Raw genomic sequence first — 23,934 nt, 5'->3', positions numbered from 1 at the left:
TCCTCTTTGCTGAGCTGCACTGGAGGGATAGTAGCACAAAAAGGGAATTTTCTACTAAAAGACTTTGGAAGATATTCCACTGGAGTTGTCTAACTCATACTGCTGAAGCCTCATTTTAGCTTCAGATCCACTTTTGAATACATTTTTGCACAAAATGAGGATTGTGTCTCCCATCACTTTGGAGGCAGGTTAATGAGGGATCTCTTAATGTTCAGTATGAACAAGAGGAATGATTACACCAAGAAAAACTGTTCCAATGTGCATTTATGCAGCTAAAACTTTAAGCGGTGAAAGACAGCAAATGAAAGACATATGAGCAGCAAAGTAATAATTCAATTTGCTAAAGGGTCTAGCGCTACAAAATATGATCAAAGGTGATCACAATAACTTTATTCTGCATTGGTCACTGTATAAAACATGAGACAATGAAATCATTGCCACTGCAGAAACATGAATCCGTGGCACTGACATCATATGACGTGCCTTGATCTCAGTGTATAGCTCAATTTGAGCTTGTGAGCTATATATCAAATCCAAAACAGTCGGCTTCTGTAGGCGTTGCACTCACAACAAGGAGAGAAGAAAAGATGAAGTATGTCATAAAGGCTTGTCAGTAACTACAATACTTCAGCTCAGAGGGGAAACAGATCATCCATGGCAACAGCCTGTACATTTTTAAAAAGGTAGGCTACCAATTGCAAAGAAAAAAATGTCATGATTATTTTGATTTAACACAAAAATTATTTGTGGCAATACAACTAATAAGTGATGAATTATTGACAGAGAAAATAGTCCTGAGAATAACCTGAGCCGTCCTCACTAATGTGTAACAGACAGAGAGACTGAGGAGTTTTTACAAGAACAGCATATTCTGTTTTCACTCAAGATATTCACTGGGGACTTCACTGAAAAAAGGGGAGAACTAGTTATGTTCGGGGTTATTTTGAGTTTTGAAATCAGAGCAGAACATTGTGACAGCTTTACTTTGGTCCATCTTTAAACTTTCCAAAACTTCAAGGTGTGAGTCATTCTCTATGATTAATTACACTGGATTGTGTTATAGACAGTATGCATAGTATCCATGCTGAAGAATCCAGATGATATTACCTTATAATAGAGATCTTTTGTTAGTCTGATGGTCAAGAGGAATCAAAACTGTTTTTAAAACTCATGAAATACACACTCAGAAACGTTTGAAGAACTCTGGTACTGGTATCATTGCTGTTAGTTAAGTTATGTTAGTTATTATGTGAGTGTAATGTCATTCTTCAAGCTCTAGTGCCCTTTAAAACAAACTTGCACAGGAGTGTATAATATTAATATTTTGCAATTCAACTTTTGCAAGTGTATGAACCCTGCATATAATAATAGAAGATTTGTTTATTTATGCCAAGGGAAATTGTTATGCAGCAGTTGCAGTACAAATCAGGACAGAGTGCAAATATAAAATATAATATAAACAACTTGCAAATTTAAAAGTTTAAAAGTTAACAGTGAGGATTATACAAAATGCAAAAATATGTATAGAAAGTTAAACAAAATATGAACTGTAAATATTTTCATCAAGTTTCTTTAAGTAATTCAAGTACGAGCTGAAGTGTGTGTGCACGTTTTGTAATACTAATATTAGCCGTCCAACTTTTGGCTATGGAGTCATCAGTGGCTCACTTTTTTATTGGTCCGGTTCACAAAGTACTTTTAATGAAAATTCAGGTCCCACCGAGATTTGAACTCGGATCGCTGGATTCAGAGTCCAGAGTGCTAACCATTACACCATGGAACCGACTTGGAGGCCTCGCTTCACAGAAACACACCAGGACCCTACTCTGGCCTGCATTGTTTCTCTTTGCTCATTTAGTTTGATTGTGATCTTAATAGTGGTGAAGCATCACTAAAAAGTAAACTTATCTATTCAGCTGTCATTGGTTTCGTTTCTTCACCCATTCACACAGGTTCAGTCGCCGCTTCTGCCCCCTGGTGGCCAACACGAGGAACGACAGTGTTTTTCTAAACACGCTGTGACGTTTCAGTTCTCCTCGTGGGAGTTTTTATTGTTCACATTGAGGGACTACGGATGAATGAACGTCATTTTTAGTGAGGAGTTTCATAATGTGGGCACCGTGAAGCCCTTTGAACTGTAATTAAGGGCTTAACAAGATTCACCTGAAAGGATGACTACATTTGGACAGATTTCATAATGTGACTTGGTATTGGATAAAAATGTGGGTCACCAATTCAAACTCAAATCATGGTTATTTATCAAGAAGACTAATGATAAACAGCCATTCAGTTGGTCTGTGTTATGAAATATAACTGAAACCTCATCATCAAGTGTATCTTGTCTGTTATTTATATATAGAGAGCTATATAAGTCTAAAAACAGACTTACTTTGTTAAAGAGCTTCTTTGTGTGGAGTTTTATCTGAATTTGGGAGCAGTTATAGACCCAGAAGAAGTGAAAATGATCAGCCTGACTGGGATGAATACTGATTATGCATTAAGAAAGGCTAAGTAAAGATCCAGCTCTGGTCTGATGGATCCTCGCAGTTCCTGTAGCAGGACGTGACTGCAATAAAGATCTGCAGCTGAGCTCTGCTATGGACTTATCCACAGCAGAGTGCTGTTGGAAATCACTATTAGTCTGTGTACTGATTAAAATCCTAATGGCAGTGATTCACTGGGACAACACAAACATTAACAGTCATGTTTTATGTTTTATGTTTTATATATTGTTTCCCCCCCCCAACCCGACGTAAACCTATCATCCTGATTCTTATAAGTTGCTGTCAAACTGGAGTGAAAGTGGCAGGTTATCCAGCAGCAGTGTGGTCAGCATCCAGGTGCAGCCTCTTGAGAATAAACCAAAGGTGCAACTCTGTCAGAGCATTTAGAGGTATAGCGTCTTACAAGTGGCAGCTTCTGTGAAGAACAGCTTTAGCTGAAAGATATAGCTGACAGGGCTGACTGCAGCAGAAAGGATTATGCCTTAGGCCTGCATTAGTAATAGAAAAGTTCCCACAGTTCTTTGCTTCTGCAATATTTGACAACATTTCAATAATCAGCCTGGAGACAGTCCGACTTTGAATAAATAGATTGTCCAGGTGGTTTATACATTGTGTATGGCCTGAACTGTTTTAATCTTTTTTTCATAAAAGTCTGTTTTGTTTAAAAAATGCAAAATTTGAGAGGAACAAACTTTTGTCATTGTTTTGCAATTTGCTACTAATTTGGTAGACATTTGTTTTTGTTATATTCAGTTCAGTTATTGTGCACTTTCTGTCAGCTTCTATGACAAGGAGTAAGAGGATTTGTTGCTTACAGAATGCAAATTTCTTGATCATTATGTTTGAATTTTCTCATATTTTATTCATTATATTCTTCTCTACATGCTGCTTATTTCTTTATGCTTTTTAATATAAATCACATTGAGTTAACTTGATGAAATGCGCTGCATAAATAAGATTGCCTTGCCTTATTCTTGACAATTTTTCATACGGCTTGAATAAAGGATATTGTGCTTACATCTTCCATTGTACTTGCCAGCTGTATGCAAATATAACTGGTATGTAAACAGTGAATTAATTAAATTAAATAGGAAACAAACACTCTGTACAACTGAAGTGTTCAATGCATCACACTGACATCTGAGTAGGAGGAGAATTAATGTGTTTTGTTTTGTACTGTCAGGATTAATTTTATGCAATGTAAACCCGTGAGAAGGGAAAATAAATGACTTTCTCCGGGGCAGTTGATGCTGCAAAATTAGAAATGATGGAGTACAGGTGTGGACAGATGTGGATGTGTCAGTGAGAATCTAGCAATCCATTGAGCAGAGGAGGGAAATACAAGTGCAAATATTTAATAGTGACTTTGCAGTCATCCAGAACATTGGTCCAGAATGCGTAGAATTAAAAAAATAAAAATAAAAATAAATTCTGTCACAATGACTCAGCTGAAAAGCAGCACCAGCTCCACAACTTTAGAGATAATACCTGCATTTGAACACGAGTCATGCTGGGAGGCATTTGATTTTCACACAGCTTGAACTCTTCACCTTTCAGTACCTGACCTGCTCTCAGTCTTCCATCTATAATAAGTTAAGTCAAGTCTTTGTTTTGTTGCTGTCTCTGACTCTGACCCCTCTGAGCTGTGAGAAATCCTATAAATTATTTCTCTGTTGAGGAGATATTCAACAAGCTGCAAAATCAAACTCTCCCTTGGGCGCTCACCTCTCTGCAGTGTGACCTCGTCTTTTCATGCCTTCTCTCTCTGAAGCACTTGAAGTTGTATTTGGTCCATTAGCTTCTTGACTTACTGACTGCGTTTCCTTTCAGTGTGGAATCACTCAGGGCTTGTTGGCTGTCAGCGGGGCTGCATGCCCGTCATCTGTGAAGCTCAGGAAACCAGTTTCTCACACCAGAACTCCTCTACTGTAGTGAGCTGGTTCACTGGTGCAACTTCTCACAGTTCCCATGATATGAGTCATCTTTCTGAAGAATGAAGCCCAGGTTTACATTTTCCCAGACAAAGGTTCACACTGAGGAGTATATTAGCCAGTTGATAGGAAGAAGAAGGAGATTTTTCTATTTTTGTTATTAGATTTTCTGGTTATAGCTAATACTGGAGCAGGATCAGCAAAGAGAAAAAGAAAAGTATTGACCAAAGAACAAAAAAAAGCCTAAAGGGATTATCCAGGTCGAGTATACAAGTCAAACTTGGTCGGCTTAACAGATGGAGAGCATTGAAGCTTTTAAAAGGATCTTAAATTTTAAACTTCCTGCAAGACAGGTTTTTAAGAATAATGAGGGATACTGATATCTTTATCTTCTTTCAACAAAATAACTTTCTGAGCAACCAATTTTGTTAGTTGTAGGCTTACATGTAACATGTAACATGTAACTTGTATAAAAATAGTCTGAACAGAACAAATGCTTAAGCCAGATCAAGATATCAAGACATAAGGTGGCGGTGCTCATGCCACACACAGGGGGCTATAAAATCAACACAAAATGAAACGTCCTTGTATCTGCTTTAATAATTAGCACAATTGTTTGTACTGCCTAAGTTGTGTGTTCTTACACAATGTGCACAGTTTTTGACTTCCAGTGACTTCTCATGGATGCTGTCTAACATGATGTACAGGTTGGCTGTGGTAATGGCAGTGAAATACTGTGTGCCAGCCTGGTGTTATGTTTGAATCATGCAAAAGACAGAGTTGAATTCCCACACGCCATCGACACTGTTGACTGTGCAGCACTGGAGAAAGTATTTAGATCCTTTAAGTAAAAATAGCAATACCACTGTGCAGAAATACTGCACTAAAGTCAAAACTGCATTATAAACACATATTATGGAGGATACATGGACTCTGTTATATTTTTAGGTATTATATAATTCAATTGATGCAATAACATCATCTTATGTTGGTTATCTGATCAAGGTGAAGATCATTTAAACAACTTTACATACTGTTGTTATATAAAGAAGTACATCATATTTATCATCTTCATATTCTTCACATATAAAAGTGCTATAAGAAATAATATCCGAATATGTGCCTTACATCTAATTTTCACAGACCTTTAAAACAATCAAATCACAAGTTGTACAGACTTATGAAGCCTACGGCATGCACTGTAATGTGAAAACACGCTGACAAAATGTCTCCATTCATAAATCTGAGAGATGTTTGACGAGAATAACGTATGGCCACTCAGAGACTCAAGACAACATTTTGACACATTTTGCCACAGATATAGGCCAGAAATTGCACCCAGTGACAGACTTGTTAGAGTGCAATCCTTCATTCATCAGTATCAAACAGTCAACATTCATTGTCATGACTTTTCAATATTCAGAGCTACAGATGAAGACAGACAAACGCTTGACATGAGGAGTACATTAATCTTCTATCTATCCAGGGTATTAACCTGACTGAAACAAGTTTTTGATGGCAGAATGGCTTTTAATTTGAAACTTAAGTACGAAAACAACAAGAAGCATTGATATGACGGCAACTGGAAAAAGTCTTCCTCGGAGGAGAAACTGTCACATAAAATATGATCCACTGTCACCACACTGGTCAAAGATGGCATAATGTCCAGCACTAATGAAATGCTGTCTGGGCATCGATTGTCAACATGTTATTGCTTCTACAGAGGGTGAAATGGAATTCACATAGTGAATGAATAAATTCAGTTCAATATATAAATAAGTTAATTAGCCTGATACAAACATAAAATATTTTAGAACTGGACTTTTTACACATGGTTCTTTTTGTAAATACTGCACAGGGTATTTGTGGGTCTTGAACTGGTCAGATGAAACCTTATTTTCAATTTACAATCTGACAGAGAGAGAAGGAAAGAACATTTTAAATAACTTCAAAAACAGTTCACAAAATGACACTGATCATCTCACAAGAAGATAAATTGTGTGTTATCTACATCGGTGGGTATCCATTATCTGATCATGCGCATCTTTTTCTTTTTTAATTCTAGTGTCACAATGATAGAAATTCACCATCACTAATATAAATTATTAAATAAAGCAATTAGCTTTAGAAATACAAAACATAAAAGGACAAAACAATCCCTTCTGAACACCCAGTATTTCAAAAATGTAAACTAAGACGTTTGCCAGAAAAAAAAATCATTTCACATAGAAAACAACACAAAAATCTGATCACTTCCTCAGTGTTCAGGGGGGAAAAAATCCAAATATGAGACCTACTCTATGTGTGTATCTCTTAATAATGCATTAATGCATGAACACTGGTGACCTGAATGCATCTCCGGATACACAGGGCCCTCATTTACACTTCAACTTAAAAAGAAGCTCTTGAGTTGCAGACAGGGATCACCTTAGTATTAACTGTTTGATCATTACTGGATTAACAGTAAATAAAGAACCATTACAATATTTTACTATTTATCCATGCTTTATCAGACATGATTCACTCTCAGCTGAGTTTCCATGTTTAAGATTTGAAACAGAGAGTTCTCTATTATTTGACTTTTCATAATCACTTCATGCCAGCTGAGCTGTGATCCGCAGCTGCATCTGCACAGAATTCATAAACTCTGACGTCTGTATGTAGTAAATCTTGACTTGCTTTGAAATGGTCAAGGATGCAATGCCTTCCTTCCTGTGGAGAAAATTACTTCCGTTTAGAGGACATTATAAACACTTGGCTGCCCTTGAATGGTAAACCTATACCATGGGCTAAAAATGAGTGCGACGATAGCTCTCTCCCTGTAAATAATCTGTCCACCCAATCCCTGTATGCTGCCCTTAGCGCTGTTTGGAACCATTATGTTCCACTTCAGGAGGTCCATAAAGAGGCCGGGCAGCAGTTTGAGTGATCAGTTCTATAAGAAAATAAAATGGGTGAATGGTCGCTGGTGTGTGGGACACCCTTTCCTCCCCGGCTTCCTTTAGGGCCACAGAAAGAGTGTCAGTGAGGGAGCAGTGTCCAGAAGAGCTGTGGCTATCCCTCCATCTCAACATCTCAGTATCTAATTGAACACATCCAGAGACAGAGGGAGGGCCGTTGGTTGAACGTTGGCTGAAGGGTTGCCTGACAGGCTGTCAGAGTCAGGCGGAGGCTGTGCCCTCTAGAGCAGGGAGCTGGGGCTTTCTGGGGGTGGCGGGGGTGTGTGCGTGGGGCTGTGGCGCATGGGCAGGATGTCATAGTGGCTGGGAATGTGGCTGCTGCGGGGAAGGTCATAGGGGCTCTGGGAGAAGCCGGTGGCCATTCCATTGGGTCCCTGCAGGACGCTCACCGTTGGCTCTGTGATAGTTTGGGAAAGGAAGGAAGGAGAAAAATCAGAGAGGTACATGAGAAACACAGAGGCGGACAATGGCAGGCACAGGCTGAAGAAAAAGGCGAAAGGTAAGGTGCATGCAATAGACAAACAGCTCACATTTCCTCTCATCAAGGCTTACAAACTCTGTACAAGCTCACACTGGGGGACATGACCAGAGAGGCCATAAGCTGCAGGACCCTGCTGAGCTCCACACACCAGAGCAACAACACACTCACCAACATCATAGACATTTCTGCTCGCACTGCCCAGGAGGGTGGCAGTGCCTCCAAAGGGCACTTCACGGTGGGAGGGCGACTTCATCTCCACATAGCTGCTCTCTGTGTGTTTGCAAGCCAGCCCTGGAGGGTCTCTAATGGTAGCATATGGATTCTCGCTATTCAGGGAGCAGGAGCTGTTGCTGCACATGGAGCCCTTGATGTAATCTGCAGTAGCCGCGAGACAAGGACATATTCAACATCAACAAAGATGATATGATTGTCACTTATAGGACTGGTATTAATGCTAGACTCTGATATTACCACTAAAATTTAAATAGACATCAGAGTGTGGATGAAGAATGGCAATAAAACTTGCTGCCATTATGAAGAAGTTGTACTTCTTTTGTCTCAGACAGGTGACTAATGGCGGTATATAGTAATCAGAGTACAAAGGCGAGAGAATGGAAGGCTCATCTCATCCATAACAGTCTCATCAGTCTGATAAGAGGCCTCATTAGAGACCGCACAAAGCTCCTTCAGACCACTCTTTACACCCCTGGGTCCCTCACACTCACCACTGACTGCACAGTGTGGGAGACAAAATGACGTATCGGGCACTGAGCCACAGAGAGCAATTACCGTTGGAACAAAACCTCAGCCCACCATGATCTTGTCCAAAGTGTAGAGAGTTTTCACATAAATCACAGAGAATGTAAGGATATGGGTCAGAAAAGTGGCAGTCTCAGAGGGGAATAGAAACCAAATGGGAAAATTGATACGTGGACTGTTGAGCATAAAAGGGTTTTGTTAAAATTGCTGCTGGTGAAGCTGAACAGGATGTGCAGTGCGTCTGACCACACAGCACACGTACATGCACACACATTGTTGCTACAATTAATAATTTACCTTTTCTGGAGCCTCTCTGCATCTGTGTTTCCCCCTGTTGAACATCTGTAATACATTTCAAAACACTAAGGTCAAACACCACACGTGATTTACCCCAGGGTGTGAACGTTGAGGGGAAATATCTCATTAAGCTACGATGTAGTATACATTTTTTTTATATAAGGAGTTACTGAATGTTTCATCTCCTTCCTATAACATTCCCCTAAGGCTTACAAGATTACATAATCAACTATGGTCATAAGGGGATACTTGCAAAACAACAACAACAACAACAACAACAACACATCATGAAGCCTGTTTAAAGCTACATCAGTCTTTTACTTCAGCATATTAGCGTGAACATCCAAGACCTGTCATTATGATTGATCTGCTGCGTGCTTTAAACGCAAAATGAAAATGGAGCAGATTGAAATTTCTGACTTTTAAGTCAAAAGGCACAAAGAATGAATCAAAGATATTTCGATTGTTGGATAAAATCACATTACAACCGCCACAAACCAAAAGACTGCACTCTATGATTTATTCGTCTAATATATAATCGACACTATATGAACATCTAATAAATGGTTTTTAATACACTATAATGAAGTTGTAAGTAGATATTTCTATGTGCTAATGTACAGTATTTGTCAACATTTATAACTGCTCCATTGTGATATAAACCATTTATTAAATGTTGTAAAGTGCTAATTGGCTGGCACTTCAACCCCAGATTTAAGCTATTAGAGAGTTCATTTGATATAATTCACTGCCCAAGAATTCAGTTTCTGACCCAGTGTAAGCCATCATAGAGAAATGTGCCACTGGGGGAAGTGAAAAAAGGACTAATGAGCTCACAGTGACCCCTATTCACCTCTACACCACTGCTTTCTCTGTCCCACTCGCATATCTTATCAAAATCAGAGCAAAGGTTATTTCTAACAAGAAACCTCTAGTTCATCTTCATTCACAGCAGGGTAGCTGTGTCCAGGCTGGAGGGATGAACTAACGACACATGCGTCTTTTTGCCCTTGAAGCGACAATTCTTCAAAGTCCAGATATTCAGCATGTATGTGGGATGTCATGGAAAGAGAAAAAAACTGACCTATATCGTTGAGGTTGCAGTAGGCTCTCCATTCTGAGCCGTTTCTGCTTTTCAAGGTGCTTGACTGTAAAAGGAAGAAGAGTTTGGGTACTTTACACTGTGGTATGGAAATTATTAATACATTTTATGTGACTATACATGGAGAGTGGGCATACTTTAAGGGTCAGAGTGCCATCCAGGTTGCTGGATATGGTTGAGACGACATTACACTGGGCCACAGTGTGGTAACTGGGGTTGGAGAAGCACTGGCCACTGTTGCTGCTGTTCTGGCTCTGATTGACCTCAGCAGCGCTGGTCCTCATCGCTACAGTACTGCCACACTCTGAGGGTTTAAAGGACAGGTTGAGAGGTTTGGAACCCATACAGACATGTGACATTTGACATTTGACTGTTAATATTTTTGTCCACTGTCTTCAAAGTACTAATATGCATGAATATTTTAACATGTATGCCTGTTTTGTCTACAATAAATCAAGATTAATCAGAATAAATGTTTGATTAATGCACAAATGCATGGTATAAGGTTGTAACCCTGTAACAAATGAGCTGATTTTTTAAAATCAGTTAATCTTTGAGACTATAAAAACTCAAACACAACCGACCTACAGTCACTTTACTATCATATAAGACAAAGAAAAGCATCATTTTAGAAGCTGGAATCAGAAATGTTTGCTGTTTATACTCAGAGAAATGACTGAAATGATTAATTGATTCTCAAGATAGTTGCCAATTAATGCTTTTTTAATGACTTAGCTTGTTCATAGTATGAAGCATTTGTCCACATTAAGGCGATATCGTGAGGGGCCTCTAAAATATTTTACCTGACAGGGAGTAGTCAGTATTGGTGATGTGCATCGCCTGTGAGTAGGATACACTGGGCTGAATCTCATGGCCTTTATCCCTCTGCCTCTGCCTGTACCACACAAACAGACTTAGCATGGCCATGATGATGAGGAGGAGAAAGATGATGCCCATGACAGCCCCCGCAGACTGGCGCTCCGAGCCCCGCGCTGGGCTAATCTTGGTGTACGGGTTCAGCTCCTCCATCATCAGAGCTGCTACAGAAAAAACACAGAACGTAGGTTGTTTAAACACTGTGTACACATCTGTGTGTGAGTGATGATACAATGGAGGAGCCTCGATCATCTCAATCACCTCTCACCTTGATCACAACGAATCCCTTTATATCCAGGGCTGCAATAGCATGTTCCAGTCACATAGTCACAGGTAGCATTGTTCAGGCACTCACACAGCTGCTGGCAACCATAACCAAATGTACCAGCAGGACACTCTGCATGGGAGAGAGGTGCATTATTATATCCATCAAAATTAAAGCACTTAGAGAGTGGGAGCCAAAGTGTTTATATAAAACACGCACACACACACACACACACACACAACCACACTCATCCACAGGGTAATTTCGCTCAAAGATAAAATGTGCTGGGCCTACTCAACTCTGCTCGCAGCTCGTCCCGATAAAGCCTGTTCGACAAGCACACTGGCCAGTGATGTGGTCACAGTCCGCGCCGTTTTGGCAGCGGCAGACTTCAGAGCAGTCCCTGCCGTAGAACCCTGAAGGACAGCCTGGGACAGAGATGTATAAAATGTTGGGGCGGGAGGGGTGGAGGTAACAAAGAGAGGGGAAGACGATGTAAAGAGTCAAGGTCATATCGCAGGGGAACGGGAGAATCAATACCATTCAATGTCTCTGCAGCATACTCAATAAGGGACAATGTGAATGGATGGAAATGAAACACTTCCTGCTTCAGCAGAAAATCTGTTATGGTGTTAACATAACACAGAGGTGGAACAAGAACAAGACAACTTGGAATAAAAAAAAAGGTAGTTTAAACAGATAAACAAGTGGGATTTTCATGCAAAAAAGCAGGAGCATGACTCTACAAAAAAGACAGAAAAAAACAGATATATGGAATTCAAATTAGTGGACTGATGAATGATCTGCACTATCCGTGGGTGAATGACTGATACTACTAATTAGCAAACTATTAAAGTGACCATCTGTTATTCTGATGCTGCTCCCTCTAACAACCTGAAAATGAAAAACTAATATTATCCAGTTGTCTCTAAAACAAAGATTCCTCGCTTGTCATCTGCTGCAGTTCTGTTAGACTGCCAGTAGATGACACTGTGTGTCTACTATCTGGGTGGGAAGAGACTCACGCTGTGTGCAGTAGAGTCCAGTCCAGCCGGGGCTGCACCTGCACTCGCCGTCGTAGGCACTGCACTGGGCTCCGTTGTGACAGTTACACGAGTTGAGACAATCAGGGCCCCAGTGCCCAGAAGGACAAGCTGCAGACGCCAGAGACATAGTCAAGCTCATGGTCACACACCCTCCCACAGCACACATGCTCTATGTCCTATGCATGCATTTATAAAGAACATAACACACATGTTTGATGAAATGCCTTAATATTCAAATAGATCTTGCATAACACTCAGTGTGATCTCTACCCTCCACAAGCCCATTATTTGTAATAAAAGAGCAGACATGTGAAAAGCTCTGGTAATCTAACTAATCACAAGTTATTTTTACTTTAAGTAGTTAATGCAACCACACATCAATTTCCCATGGCATGATGGCTCAAAGCTCTACTAATGATCTTTGGCCTACAGTGCTGTAAATCAAAGAGCATAATGTATTACAACAATCATTTCATAAAGCTATCAGTTCTACATAAGCTGGGGCTGAGGGTAGTTCTTGGAATATGTTCGGTCATGAAAATGATTAATGTGCATGAAGGTAAACGTGAGAGTGGAGACCGACAATGTAAGGGGGAAATCATAGAAAATACACGATGAAGGAGATAAGCCATACCCTGAGAACAATCCGCTCCTATCCAACCAGGGAAGCATTGGCAGGAACCATCAATGGGGTTGCAGGTGCCGTTGTTGGTACAGAGGCAGATCTCAGCACAGACCCTTCCATACCTGCCGCTTGGACAGACTGCAAATACAAAACATATTTTTTATAGAACAACTTTAATCTGCATATTATCACTGACGTTCAAAGAGTAGTAAAATCCATTAACATTATGACACCAAACTTGGACACATTATTGTGGGCACATTTGTACAAACAAACTCATCGTGTGAAAGGTTGTGTAAACAATCCTCTAATGGATGGTATTGTTCTATTTGAGTGGACATGAAGTGAAGTGATCTGTTTAAACAAAAGGAGGAGTCAATCACTGCCTCCAGTGGCACAACTGCCCCATTTCCACTTACAAGAGTGGAATGAGTGATGTGCCACAGAATTAAAATAGACCATGTACACAGACCACTGTATACATTTTTTATGAAATTAATATTTCAATGCTCTCCAGCACTCTTTAATAAAAGATGTCACATCCAATGAAACCTCCATTGTGTTTTCTTGTTGGGCCGTGAGACAAATTGAACCGAGGTGTATCTAACCAATCAAGATCAGGAAGCTGCTGCAGCAGCAGATGCATCAAAGGTCTCATATAAAGAGAATAGCCCAACGTTAGAAATATCAGATAAGGTGGCTTGCTGTGAAAGAGATGGGTCTAACTCATTTTCATGTGGCGTGATTTTAATGATTACATTTCAACTGGCTTTCCCCTCTTCTTGAGAGCTCTTTCAAGCTCCTTCAAGCAGGTTGTCATTAGGCCATGAGGTTGGCTCCCCCATACTGCTGCTTCTGGGGATTCAAGCCTCAACACACCAGGAGAGCTTCATTAGGCTGGGACTGTGTGTGCTGGACAGAGGACAAGTGAGGACGCCAAAGGGGTTCACCAAGAGCAGAATGTGTATGTTGTTGGCCACCTTCGTCCCTTATGGCCTAACGCCTACTCACCAGTAATTGCAGTCCGCCAAATTAGGACGAACTCTGTTTCTTTTTCCTATTTTTCTCTTCCTTCAGCTAACCTATTAAACTTTTATTTGTATGACATTGCTCAAAGCCATGAAAGAGAATTTAAAAATCTCCCTTTGCCTGTCTGTAATTTATGAAAAAAAAAAAAAAAGATAAATCCTTAGAAGTACAATCTACAGTACATTTGAATGTAGGTGTCTTTGCACATCTCCCCTGAATTTAATAGCCAGCGAGAAACAAGACAAATCCCTTTGGTCTCATTGACTGTCACACACACAAGTCAATATTGGACAAACTGTGAACATTCACTATTGAACAGGAGAGTGCGAGGACAAAAAACTACTATGATGCTCTCAAGTTTACCTTAAACAATCTCTCTGTTTCCTTTTAAATGATGCAGCTTGTGGCTTTAATACACGTGCATACGTCTAGCTATATCATCAAAAAAATACAGTATCACATTTATGATATTGTCAGTACATAAGGTAATTATTCTAACATTCAATAGTTAACATATCTTGTATTTAAAACATATATTGGCTTATAAAGACACAGATGTGCTAAAATGACTCATTATTTCTAACATCCTAATCAAACACAGCTAAGGCTAAAATAAGGAACTATATGGAAGTAACACACGGGCTGCCAACTTATTTTCTGACAAGAGCTTCCTATGTGATTAAAACAACAGCTTTGAGGCAATGCACAACGAGAGAGGTTTGCCTCCTTTCCTTCAAATTAAATTTAACAAGACGAACAGACGTGCTCATGTGTTGTTTCTTTGTCTGTTTGTGAAAATCAATTTACATGCAGCACTCTTTGCATAATAAGCCAGAGAGATAGCAACATTTACTTGACGTATTCTTTGTCTAAAAAAAAGTGGGTCTCAGCAATATTCAGGATGCTGTTGAAGGTTGAATTTTTTCTCTTTTGGTCTGGGTTGCACTGATAATAGCCATTATTCAAAGTTCCAGGGCTAAGATGCCAGTGGGAGAGGCAGCAGGTCGTCTGTTGATCCTATTAGAATCACTGAGCACAGCAAGAACTGTAGGAAAACGTACAGGTGTTGATTTGACACATAAATGAACCCTAAAATATTTTGAGAAATTGTAGGTTTCAGCCCATAATAACTTTAAAACTGTATAATTTTCACTCTAACTTATCTAAATGCAGATTTTTGTATTTCATGTCAGGACAAAATGCCAGGACATTTTCAACTATAAACCGTACATACCGTTTTCCAGTGGCAATGAATAGAACTTCACAGTGAATGAATATTACAGAAAGCAAAGCGGTAAGGAAAAGGTCAAAGGAACGCAGAAGGCTACTTGCCTTGGTTGCACAGAGAGCCAGAGAAGCCAGACAGGCACTCACAGTGGCCCGTGACATGATGGCATGGTCCGGTGCTGTGCACGCATTGCGGACACGACTGGCTGCAGCGGTGCCCGTAGAACCCCGGAGAGCAGACTGCAGCAGGCAGAGCGTGGCAGGAGAGGAGAGGGAATCAGTCAACAGTGTTGAATCGAACAAGAGGTATATAATAATGAAACAGGGCATGACAAGAGTGATCAAGGGAGTACAGAAAAATCAAGGCAGAAAGAATTAAAGCAGAAAAGACGAGAAGAGGCAGCAGAGGGAGGGAGGAAGCAAAAAAGTCAGTCTTTATTGTAATCACTCTTATTTCATCTGCTGCCAGAGATAGAATAGTAAAATAGTTAAGAGAATTGTAAAAGTCTGTTTTATGTAAAGTCGAGAGCAGCTTGATAATCTATAAATGGCAGGAATTCGCAACTGCGCATTAATAATGCGGATTTTATTGAAAGAATGTGGACCATTAAGAGATATTCAAAAGGCGGTATAAAGGTAATTATACTAACATTTTATACAAAGAACATTAACTGTGCGGAGACTGCAATTTATATCAGAAACATATTACCATTTCTGTACAGCGAGAGCTTTAAAATCCATGTTATGTTCCTATTTTCACAGCTGGTGGTTTGGGAAGATTCCTATTCGGATATCACTACTCTCAGGAGACAATCAGACATTTCCAAAATAAGAAACCTTTTAGGAACTGACAAAAACAGCCACGGTTGTCTCACGCAATTTTAAGTTTACCCCATGGGTTTTGATTTGATGTAAAGCACCAGGTGTGATGCACCTTTCCTATCAGCCCTTGGAAAAGCGTGTAATCCTCCAATTAAAGTTTCAACAGGAAAAACAGCAAAAGTGCAGTTATGGGGTTCTCACCCAACTATAACATTATCTGTGTAAACACTGAATTTAGAGGGGTAATCATTTTTCTCGCACACACACATACAGCTTTGTTTAATCTCTCAACTCTCTCCCTCAAATTGATGTTTACAGGTTTGTGGCTGTGAATTTCACTCCCAATCAGTGAGCTCATCACTTGAGAGAGGCCTCAGACAGACCCCCATTCTGAAACCAGAGCTCGCACTCCCAGTGAGCATGCCCTTTGATGAGCCTTGGGCTAGGACTGTGAGTCTCCCACTGTGAGTTGGTTGTTGAGGACAGGGTAGGGGGGTGAGGAGGTGTGTTTTCATCTGTCTGTGTGTGTGTGTGTGTATGTGCTGTACGGGTACAGACACTGTGATTAAGTGATAGCAAGTGATGAAGGATTTACACTCAAGCAGTTATGACCGACAACTAAGTGCTTCTCCCCGCCTGACTCACCCTTCAACAATTCTCCAAAGATCAAACCAAGGTCAACACTGTGATGGAGTTTGTTACTGCACTGCTCTCAGTTTTACCTGTTATCTCTTAAATGTTTAGAGAAAAGGAGCTTGCTTTGATAAAAAAAAGAAAAAGAAGAAGAAGGCTCACTTCTTTTGCAGGAGGTCCCTCTGTATCCAGGTGCACACACACATGTGCCGTCCTCTGGAGAGCAGGATCCTCCGTTCTGACAGGAGCAGCTGACTGAACAGTTGGGTCCCCAGAAGCCTTGTGGGCACACATTATCACAGTGGATTCCTGCAGGCACATTACAATGACAAATATTCAGTGAATGCACACTAAGAAGGCAAAGACTGGTTGCTGAAATATTCTAAATAGCCTGCCATCTGTAAAAGCACATCATCAAAAAGGACAGCATTCACAATTCCTGATCCATTGGATCTGTGGAGGGTTATTCAACCAGCATGGATCCTTGATTGATTAAAGTCCTAAATGAAGAAGCTGCTGTTTGGAGTTGCTTTTTTTAGTTCAGCCCATCCTCCCAGACTCAGTTTCTCCTTTCCAAATGTATTTTATTTTTGATCTGACTGGGGCTCTCTGCCAGTGCACTGTGTTGATTAACAGGGTTGGGTCTCAAGAGAGGCCGAGCTTGTCTCCCATTCTCTTTCAGCAGAGTTGGGGTAGTGTACAGAGCCGAAGGGAAGTACTCAGGCTACAAGTGCACAGACTGGAAGTGTCACTGTGTGTTTGGCACAGCTCCAACCAACAAATGCAAAACACTGCATCCATACAGGGCTCTCACTGTGCACATGAATGCATTAGCACATCCGTTGAAGTGGCACATTTTCTCTCAACCTTATCCATGCCTTCAAAAAAGTGAGGGGCAATATCACATATTGTACACACATACAATTTCATGAGATACATTATATAGCTGCAAACACACAGGCACATGCACACCGTTAGAGTCACATGCTCTCACACACAGGCACAAACTCTACAACCTTTCAAGCAGCAGCAGCCCTTAGTTCGAAGCCTCATTTGAAATTTCCTTTGAGTGAGAATATCTGAGAATAGTGGTGCCATTAAAGCAGCATTAGTGCAGTACCTTTGAATTAAACCTGGACTAAACTCTGGGGACTAATGTTACAGTATAACCAGGGCGCTTAAGGGCCGCGATGGAGGAGTAAAGGAGAGGAAATGTAAGTGCTGATGAGGAAGGGGCATGGTAGCAGTGATTTAGTCAGAAGCCCAGCCGTGGACATCAAAAGGAGGGCAAGCCTTGTGCAAGTGTGTTTGAGGTTCTGCTAGGCCAGGCAGAAAAACTGTGACTGCCTTTACTGTCAGAAAATGAATGCAGGCTGAGAATCACACTTTTCAGTCTAATGGTGGCAAACAGAGGGGCTTTGGATGCCTAGTGAGGGAGAAGAAGAAAGAGTGAGAGAAGCCAGAACTGAAGTCTCTTCAAAGGAGGCTTTTCACCGAGAAGTGCCAGAGGTCCCACTATCCAATTTGTACATAGCAAGCAAAGCAAACGTCTCTCTCTCTCTCTTTCTCTCTCTCTCTTCATGTAAACACACACACACACACATTACCTGCTCTATGACATGGAATCTCTTCAGAAATAAAAGGTAAAGTACTATTTAACATGAACTAGCATGAAGCCTCTGCATCAAGTGTCTAGTCACAGCTCTCTTTTAAATCTTTGTTGGCTGATGTCAGGCTTACGACAGTTCGGCAACAACTGTGTGGGTCAAAGACGACTTAGCTACTTACACGCACACACTCCTCGAGTCAAGCTTCTTGACAGTTTTACGCAAAACCCACAATAAAACAAACAGCAAGTTGACAGCCAAGTAGGATGCCATATCAACTCTGGAGGTAGAATGCTCAGTGATATGACAGTGTTTACAGCAAAAAATAGCTCTAGTGTTTCTGTAAATAGCCATTTTATTCCATCCCTGACTTAGTCCTGTGACGAATCCTACATCTCCTTCTCTCTTGGTGCTACTCCCTTCAGAGAGCCCAGTGTCAAGCCTTTACGATTCAAGTATGAATGTATGTGTTTGTCCAGCCCACTGGGCTGCACGTTGCCCCCAGCCCTGCACCCCGGTGACTCAATTACGGCTGACAGATGGTCCCGACCTGTGCAGGATTCAGAGCATGAGAGACCCGTTTTGCCGCCTCCATTCTTGCAGATAATAAAACCCACATTGTTTCCCAGAATAAATGCCCTAAGCTCAAGAGGCTGAATGGAGTGGGCTGCTGAGAGCTCACAGGCTTGACCTTTCCTGCTGAATCTATTCCCTCCCTGACTGCACCCCTCCACCCAGGCTCAGAGACTGGGTCTTAAGCTAGCCCCCTGTATTTGACATTCAGATGCCGCGCTTCATTTTTGAGTATAATGATCCTCACCCTTGCTGTGACATTCACACTTCCATACCTATGCCACTTTCCCTGTAAGCAAATGTTTAAAATTACAAGAAACAAAGAGCAGACATGTTCACATAAAACTAAACTAAACTAAAGAACTTTGGTCCAGAGGGGATCAGAGTTCAAACAGAGAGCCTATGATGACGACAACAGGGTGAATCTTTCGATGAATGAATATAATATGTGTCTGTGTTTAAAACTCATGGGAGCATTCTAGTGCAATGATTTGATTCTGTCCCTAAATATTTATCTGGTGAGTCACTATAGACTTTACGTAAGAGACGCAGTATAAGCACGAGTGCATACAGCATCCAGTGCATCAGCCAAGATAATGAATTTACACACAAAATCTCTCATTCACATACCCCCCAAGCTCAGTGGCAAAAACAAATAGAACATTTAATTAAAAAAACACTGCTTCAACATTCTGTAAACATAATGAAGATTCTGTAACAAACTGTTTTTTTGTTTTTTTTGGTAAATAAGTGTGTCTGACTAGCATCCGATGTCTTTAATTTTCAGCAGATGGGGATACAGTTCTGATCTCACAGCTTATTTTCCTCCCTGATGTCAGCCTGCTCCGGTTATTAAAGCAATACTGACCTGTCCAGCCGGGGTAGCAGCGACAGTAGCCACTCACTGGATCACAGCCATCAGCGTGGCTGCAGTCACAGCGCTCACGGCACTCCAACCCATAGGTGCCATCCTGACAATGATAAAAACACACTGTGCTTACAAATGCAAACAATGAGACACTGCAAGGTGTGTGGTGCGAAAGGTCCCACAGGATTCTGCAGTGCCTGCTCAGTTATAAGACATACAGACTTACAGGGCAGGACTCATCGCAGTGCTCTCCCCTCCACCCAGGAGAACATGTACAGATGCCATCAACAGGGTCACATGCAGCTCCATTGGCACATAAGCATGTCTGATTACAGCCCAGACCCCATGTACCACTGGAACAGAGGATGGAACAATCCACACCCTGCCATCCTGGAGTAAGAGAGAGCAGAGACACTGTTCACATTTATGTAAACCAAGTATTGTGGATAAAGCTACATGGCATTACAATTTTACACAACTAAACAACCTAAATAATGGCATAGTACAGTGCTTCACAGCCTTGGGTTTGAACCCTTGAGATAAATCTTAGAGATTTATTTAAGGGATATGATCCAAGGGATATAAAAGCAAAAAATATTTTCTGTTGAGCAAAAATTCTGTTTATTTGTATCCATGCATGGCTCTAGGGATGGAAAGTCACTGGGTTGGTCCACCACTTTGGTGTACACTGAAATATCTCAACAAAAACTACTGTACTGGACAGATTATGAAGAAACTCTGTACAAGCATTCAAGTTCCCCGATGACGAATCCTACTGCACTCTCCCATGACTTTTCCTCCTGCCATAATGAGGTTGACATTTGTGTTTCTGAGTAAAATGTCTCAAAAAAAAAGTTTAATACAGACATTGATATGTCCATTGGCATTAAATTTGGTAACTGTGATGATCCCTTTATTTTTCCTTAATCGGTAGCATCATCAGGGCCAGTTTATTTTGGGGTTGACCTGGTAGCTCTTCTGACAGAGTGAGCCGCATGTGTGGTCTGGGTTTGATTATAACCCATGGTTCTTTGCTGCATATCAGCCCCCCTCTTCTCTCCACTTTCCTGTCACTGTTCGGCTGCTCTTATCAAATAAAGGCAATAAAAGTGCCCTCAAAAATTTATTTAGCTAATATTGTGTTTCATGACCAAGTACCTTTTAATGGCATTCCCATCATTGGGTTGTAGTTTACATTTAGTGCTAATTAGATTACATTTTTGCATGTTGACATACTAAACTAAAATGGATTAAGATTTAGGTCCCTAGTCTTTTTTATGAGACTGTGTTGTTGTTTGGGGGAGAAAGAAATGGCATGCAAACTGGGGACGTTGTGGTTGATGGTTGGCACCTTAACCTCAGACCCCAAGACTGTTTTGTCTTTAAATTTAGTTTTTTTCTGACATACAGGATATTTTCACCTCTTAAGGGCCTCTAAAAGACCTTCAGATGAAAAACAGTCTTTTGTTGGACTGCTCAAAATGCATGAGCACACTATGGTCAGAACCTGAGATAAGGGATAAACAAAACTGAACATAGCAAGCAGAGAATAAAAAAAAAATTGTTATACATTATGTACACAAAAACAATCTGTTTCTTTTTTTTTTTGGCTTACATTCTCAAGCACAGAATGCAGGAGGATTCAGATAAATTCAGTATATATGTGTGCAAGTTGTTCATCTATTCAGTATATACAGTACAGCCAGTGAGGCATATCTTATAAAGCTCAGGAGATTCTGAACCTTTACAATGAGCAAATTATACTGTACCTTCCCTGCAGACACAGGAGCCGTCGACTGGAGAGCAGGATGCGTGATTATGGCAGGAGCAGGTGGACATGCAGCTTGGGCCATATAGACCAGGAGGACACACTGTAGCACAGTCCTCACCCTGAAGTAGAAATAATGCAAAGTCATGAGGCAAAGAATCAGCATGGCACTAAATGCTGACTCTGGCAGACCTAAAATAAGAATAATGTAGTCTAAACAGACACGGACGGAAAGACGGGAAAGGTTCACTGCATTTTCTCCTTACCTTACTGAACTCTTTATTTAGACCAGTCATACTGTATATATACATTGAATGAGGAGTGAAGCAACTGTAGAATTTCATGAATTTACAATTGTAACTGAAGTTCAAGACTGTAGGACTACACTTGACCCCTTCAAGCTATCGCCTCTCAGCTTCCAGTTATGCACTCTATTTACCCTGACAGCATCTACTCCCAGCCACACTTTGCTTTTTGCAACCATGCTCCACCCCATCTCTCCATCGCTCTCTCCCTTTACATAAGTCTCATGGGGGGTCTCCACTTTCATGACTGGAGAGACTGGCAAGACTCCAAACCAGGGAATACAGACTCGTCTCCAGCCAAGAACATGACCAAATCTACTTTTCTGTCCAAGTAGCTTTAGTGCATTAATACAACCTTTTCTGTTCAAAAACCTCTGGTTCTCGCTTCCTGACATGCCTGACATTAAAAAGACATATCTATAAAACTATACACTGCAAAATAATGCAGGGCTTCTGCACAATTGCTGAATTCAGTTCTCTCATTTTGTCACTACATCCCAAAGGACACTTCTGGCAGTGTTTAAAGATCATGTCCTTGTGATGTCTGCACCTACATGTTTTAGATCTGAGGAGATTATTGTAAACCTCCCAGGGAAGCTCTTTGCCAAAGCAGTTAGTGTACTGGAGGAAGCACAGCCCTCCCAGGTCAACAGTGGGAGTTAGCAGTAGTAAGAGAGATAACATGGTGTCAAAACCAAATGGGGGAGAAAATGGGGTTAAAGCAAAACCCAAACAAACAAGCTCCATGGTAAACTGGGTGGACAGGGGAAGCTTCCAGAGACATTGCTGACATGTTGCAGCAGACGCTCAATTAATTCTGTAGTAATGAGCACACCAATGGGAGATCGGTGTTGCACACTTTGAGTCCCTTACCGTTGCACTAGAGTGAACTATTGTATGTGATAAAGGACATGGAGTACTCCTTCCCTGTCCTCTGCAGGCTGCTGTCATTAGAATTTCTCTGTTTTAAAAGCTGAGCACAGCCCACCTCCACTAGTCTCGTCCCTCCCTAAAGCCGGAGATCACAGCCAGTCTATGGATTCCCACACCCTCCCTTCCGAACCCTGCCTTGAGTGACAGGTGACACAATGATTTAGAGTTCCAATTAGTGGCCCAGAGGAGTCCTGAGTGGCTCTTGCTTTGCTCACCAGAGCACTGGGGGACTGCTGGCTGCTCACTGCTCTCATTATCATTTTGAACTCAGTTTAAACAGGAGGCAGGAGGAGATGTGCCAGTGGACGCCAGGGGCACAACACACATCTTAAAACATCTCTCCTCCCCATGCACCACATAAAAGCGCCTGTCTGTGAATGAAATTTTTATCAATCGGTTGCAATAACCTTTGTTCTACTGAAATTGACAGCTTCAAGACTGCTAACAATAGCAGTTCGGTTACAGCTGTTAAGTGCGGAGAAAAAGTTCAACCAGCCAGGAGGGTTAGTGGGGTGGGGTTTGGTGGTGGGGGAGGTTCTGCCTGTCTTCAGAGCACAGGCAATTTACTAGTGACTGGACTCATGGATAAAACGTCATGCAGCCACAAATGACCACATGGATTTTGCTGCATCCATGGCTGCGTCAGATTCCACTTGGTTTCACCCTCGTGGCGCAGAGACCAGTGGTTGGTCCACTCTCGAGAGGGGAAAGGCAGCTCTCTCATTAGTTGACTGATTCATATTCCTTCTGAGCTGTGAAAGATAGAAGTCTGTATGTGGAGAGTCATTATTAATACACGGGCTGTCAGTCCATCGCACGAGAGCAGCAGGACCTTACATAACTACACAGCCAAAGGAGGCAGCAGCCAGACCTGAGCCACTGAGAGGCAGCCAGGTCGTCCTTGGCCAAGGCACTATATGCATAACTATTAGTATCTTAATGTAATTGGAGTGCATTTTTTTCCAGAAAAGCCTGTCACTGACACAACATTGATCAGCCTAGAACCCATTGAGACTAGATGCAAATGGCACCACTAATTACCAATCAGTCTCACTCCTTAGCAGTTCATCTAACTGCTGGATGAGTGACTGCAGTTTAAAATTCATGCAGCAAGACAGAAAATGAACCTCTGAACCTTTCTGATGAGGCTAGAAAGCCCTGAGAGATAGGAAAATGATTTGTTTTCACCACCTACAAAGACAGACGGGAATCCATATCTAATGCATTCATATTTCAGCTACAGCAGTATCAACAGGATCTGTAGACATTAGGAGAGAAATGTTATTCTAAAAATATGCTGCAGATTGCAAGGGACACTGCCTG

The 23,934-nt window shown here is 41.2% G+C and overlaps 1 protein-coding gene and 1 non-coding gene across 9 annotated transcripts in view; both read right to left on the bottom strand.

The window, feature by feature from the left end:
* Positions 1-1,711: 1,711 nt before the first annotated feature.
* On the bottom strand, positions 1,712-1,783 carry trnaq-cug (transfer RNA glutamine (anticodon CUG)). The gene has a single exon. It is a non-coding gene; the product is annotated as a tRNA-Gln (tRNA).
* Positions 1,784-5,944: 4,161 nt separating this feature from the next.
* Positions 5,945-23,934, bottom strand: part of megf11 (multiple EGF-like-domains 11) — a 70,069-nt gene continuing 52,079 nt past the window's right edge. For 3 of the 8 annotated variants that reach the window (XM_019272213.2, XM_019272216.2, XM_019272214.2), the window contains 15 exons: positions 21,375-21,495; positions 19,832-19,995; positions 19,606-19,708; positions 16,720-16,866; positions 15,208-15,342; positions 12,856-12,984; positions 12,201-12,329; positions 11,475-11,603; positions 11,179-11,307; positions 10,838-11,074; positions 10,172-10,338; positions 10,017-10,080; positions 8,933-8,977; positions 8,045-8,251; positions 5,945-7,792 (listed from right to left, as the gene is read on the bottom strand). In XM_019272213.2, coding sequence (XP_019127758.1) covers positions 7,617-7,792; positions 8,045-8,251; positions 8,933-8,977; positions 10,017-10,080; positions 10,172-10,338; positions 10,838-11,074; positions 11,179-11,307; positions 11,475-11,603; positions 12,201-12,329; positions 12,856-12,984; positions 15,208-15,342; positions 16,720-16,866; positions 19,606-19,708; positions 19,832-19,995; positions 21,375-21,495 — 2,082 coding nt within the window. In that variant the 3' untranslated portion in view covers positions 5,945-7,616. The remainder of the gene's footprint in view (positions 7,793-8,044; positions 8,252-8,932; positions 8,978-10,016; positions 10,081-10,171; positions 10,339-10,837; positions 11,075-11,178; positions 11,308-11,474; positions 11,604-12,200; positions 12,330-12,855; positions 12,985-15,207; positions 15,343-16,719; positions 16,867-19,605; positions 19,709-19,831; positions 19,996-21,374; positions 21,496-23,934) is intronic. The other 5 variants (XM_019272215.2, XM_019272217.2, XM_019272218.2 and 2 more) reach the window with 3 other exon arrangements.

Source organism: Larimichthys crocea, chromosome XXI, assembly GCF_000972845.2.
Source record: "Larimichthys crocea isolate SSNF chromosome XXI, L_crocea_2.0, whole genome shotgun sequence".
NCBI classification, from domain to species: domain Eukaryota; kingdom Metazoa; phylum Chordata; class Actinopteri; family Sciaenidae; genus Larimichthys; species Larimichthys crocea.
Note: the sequence above shows the minus strand (reverse complement) of the source record. Positions and strands in the feature narration are given on the sequence as shown.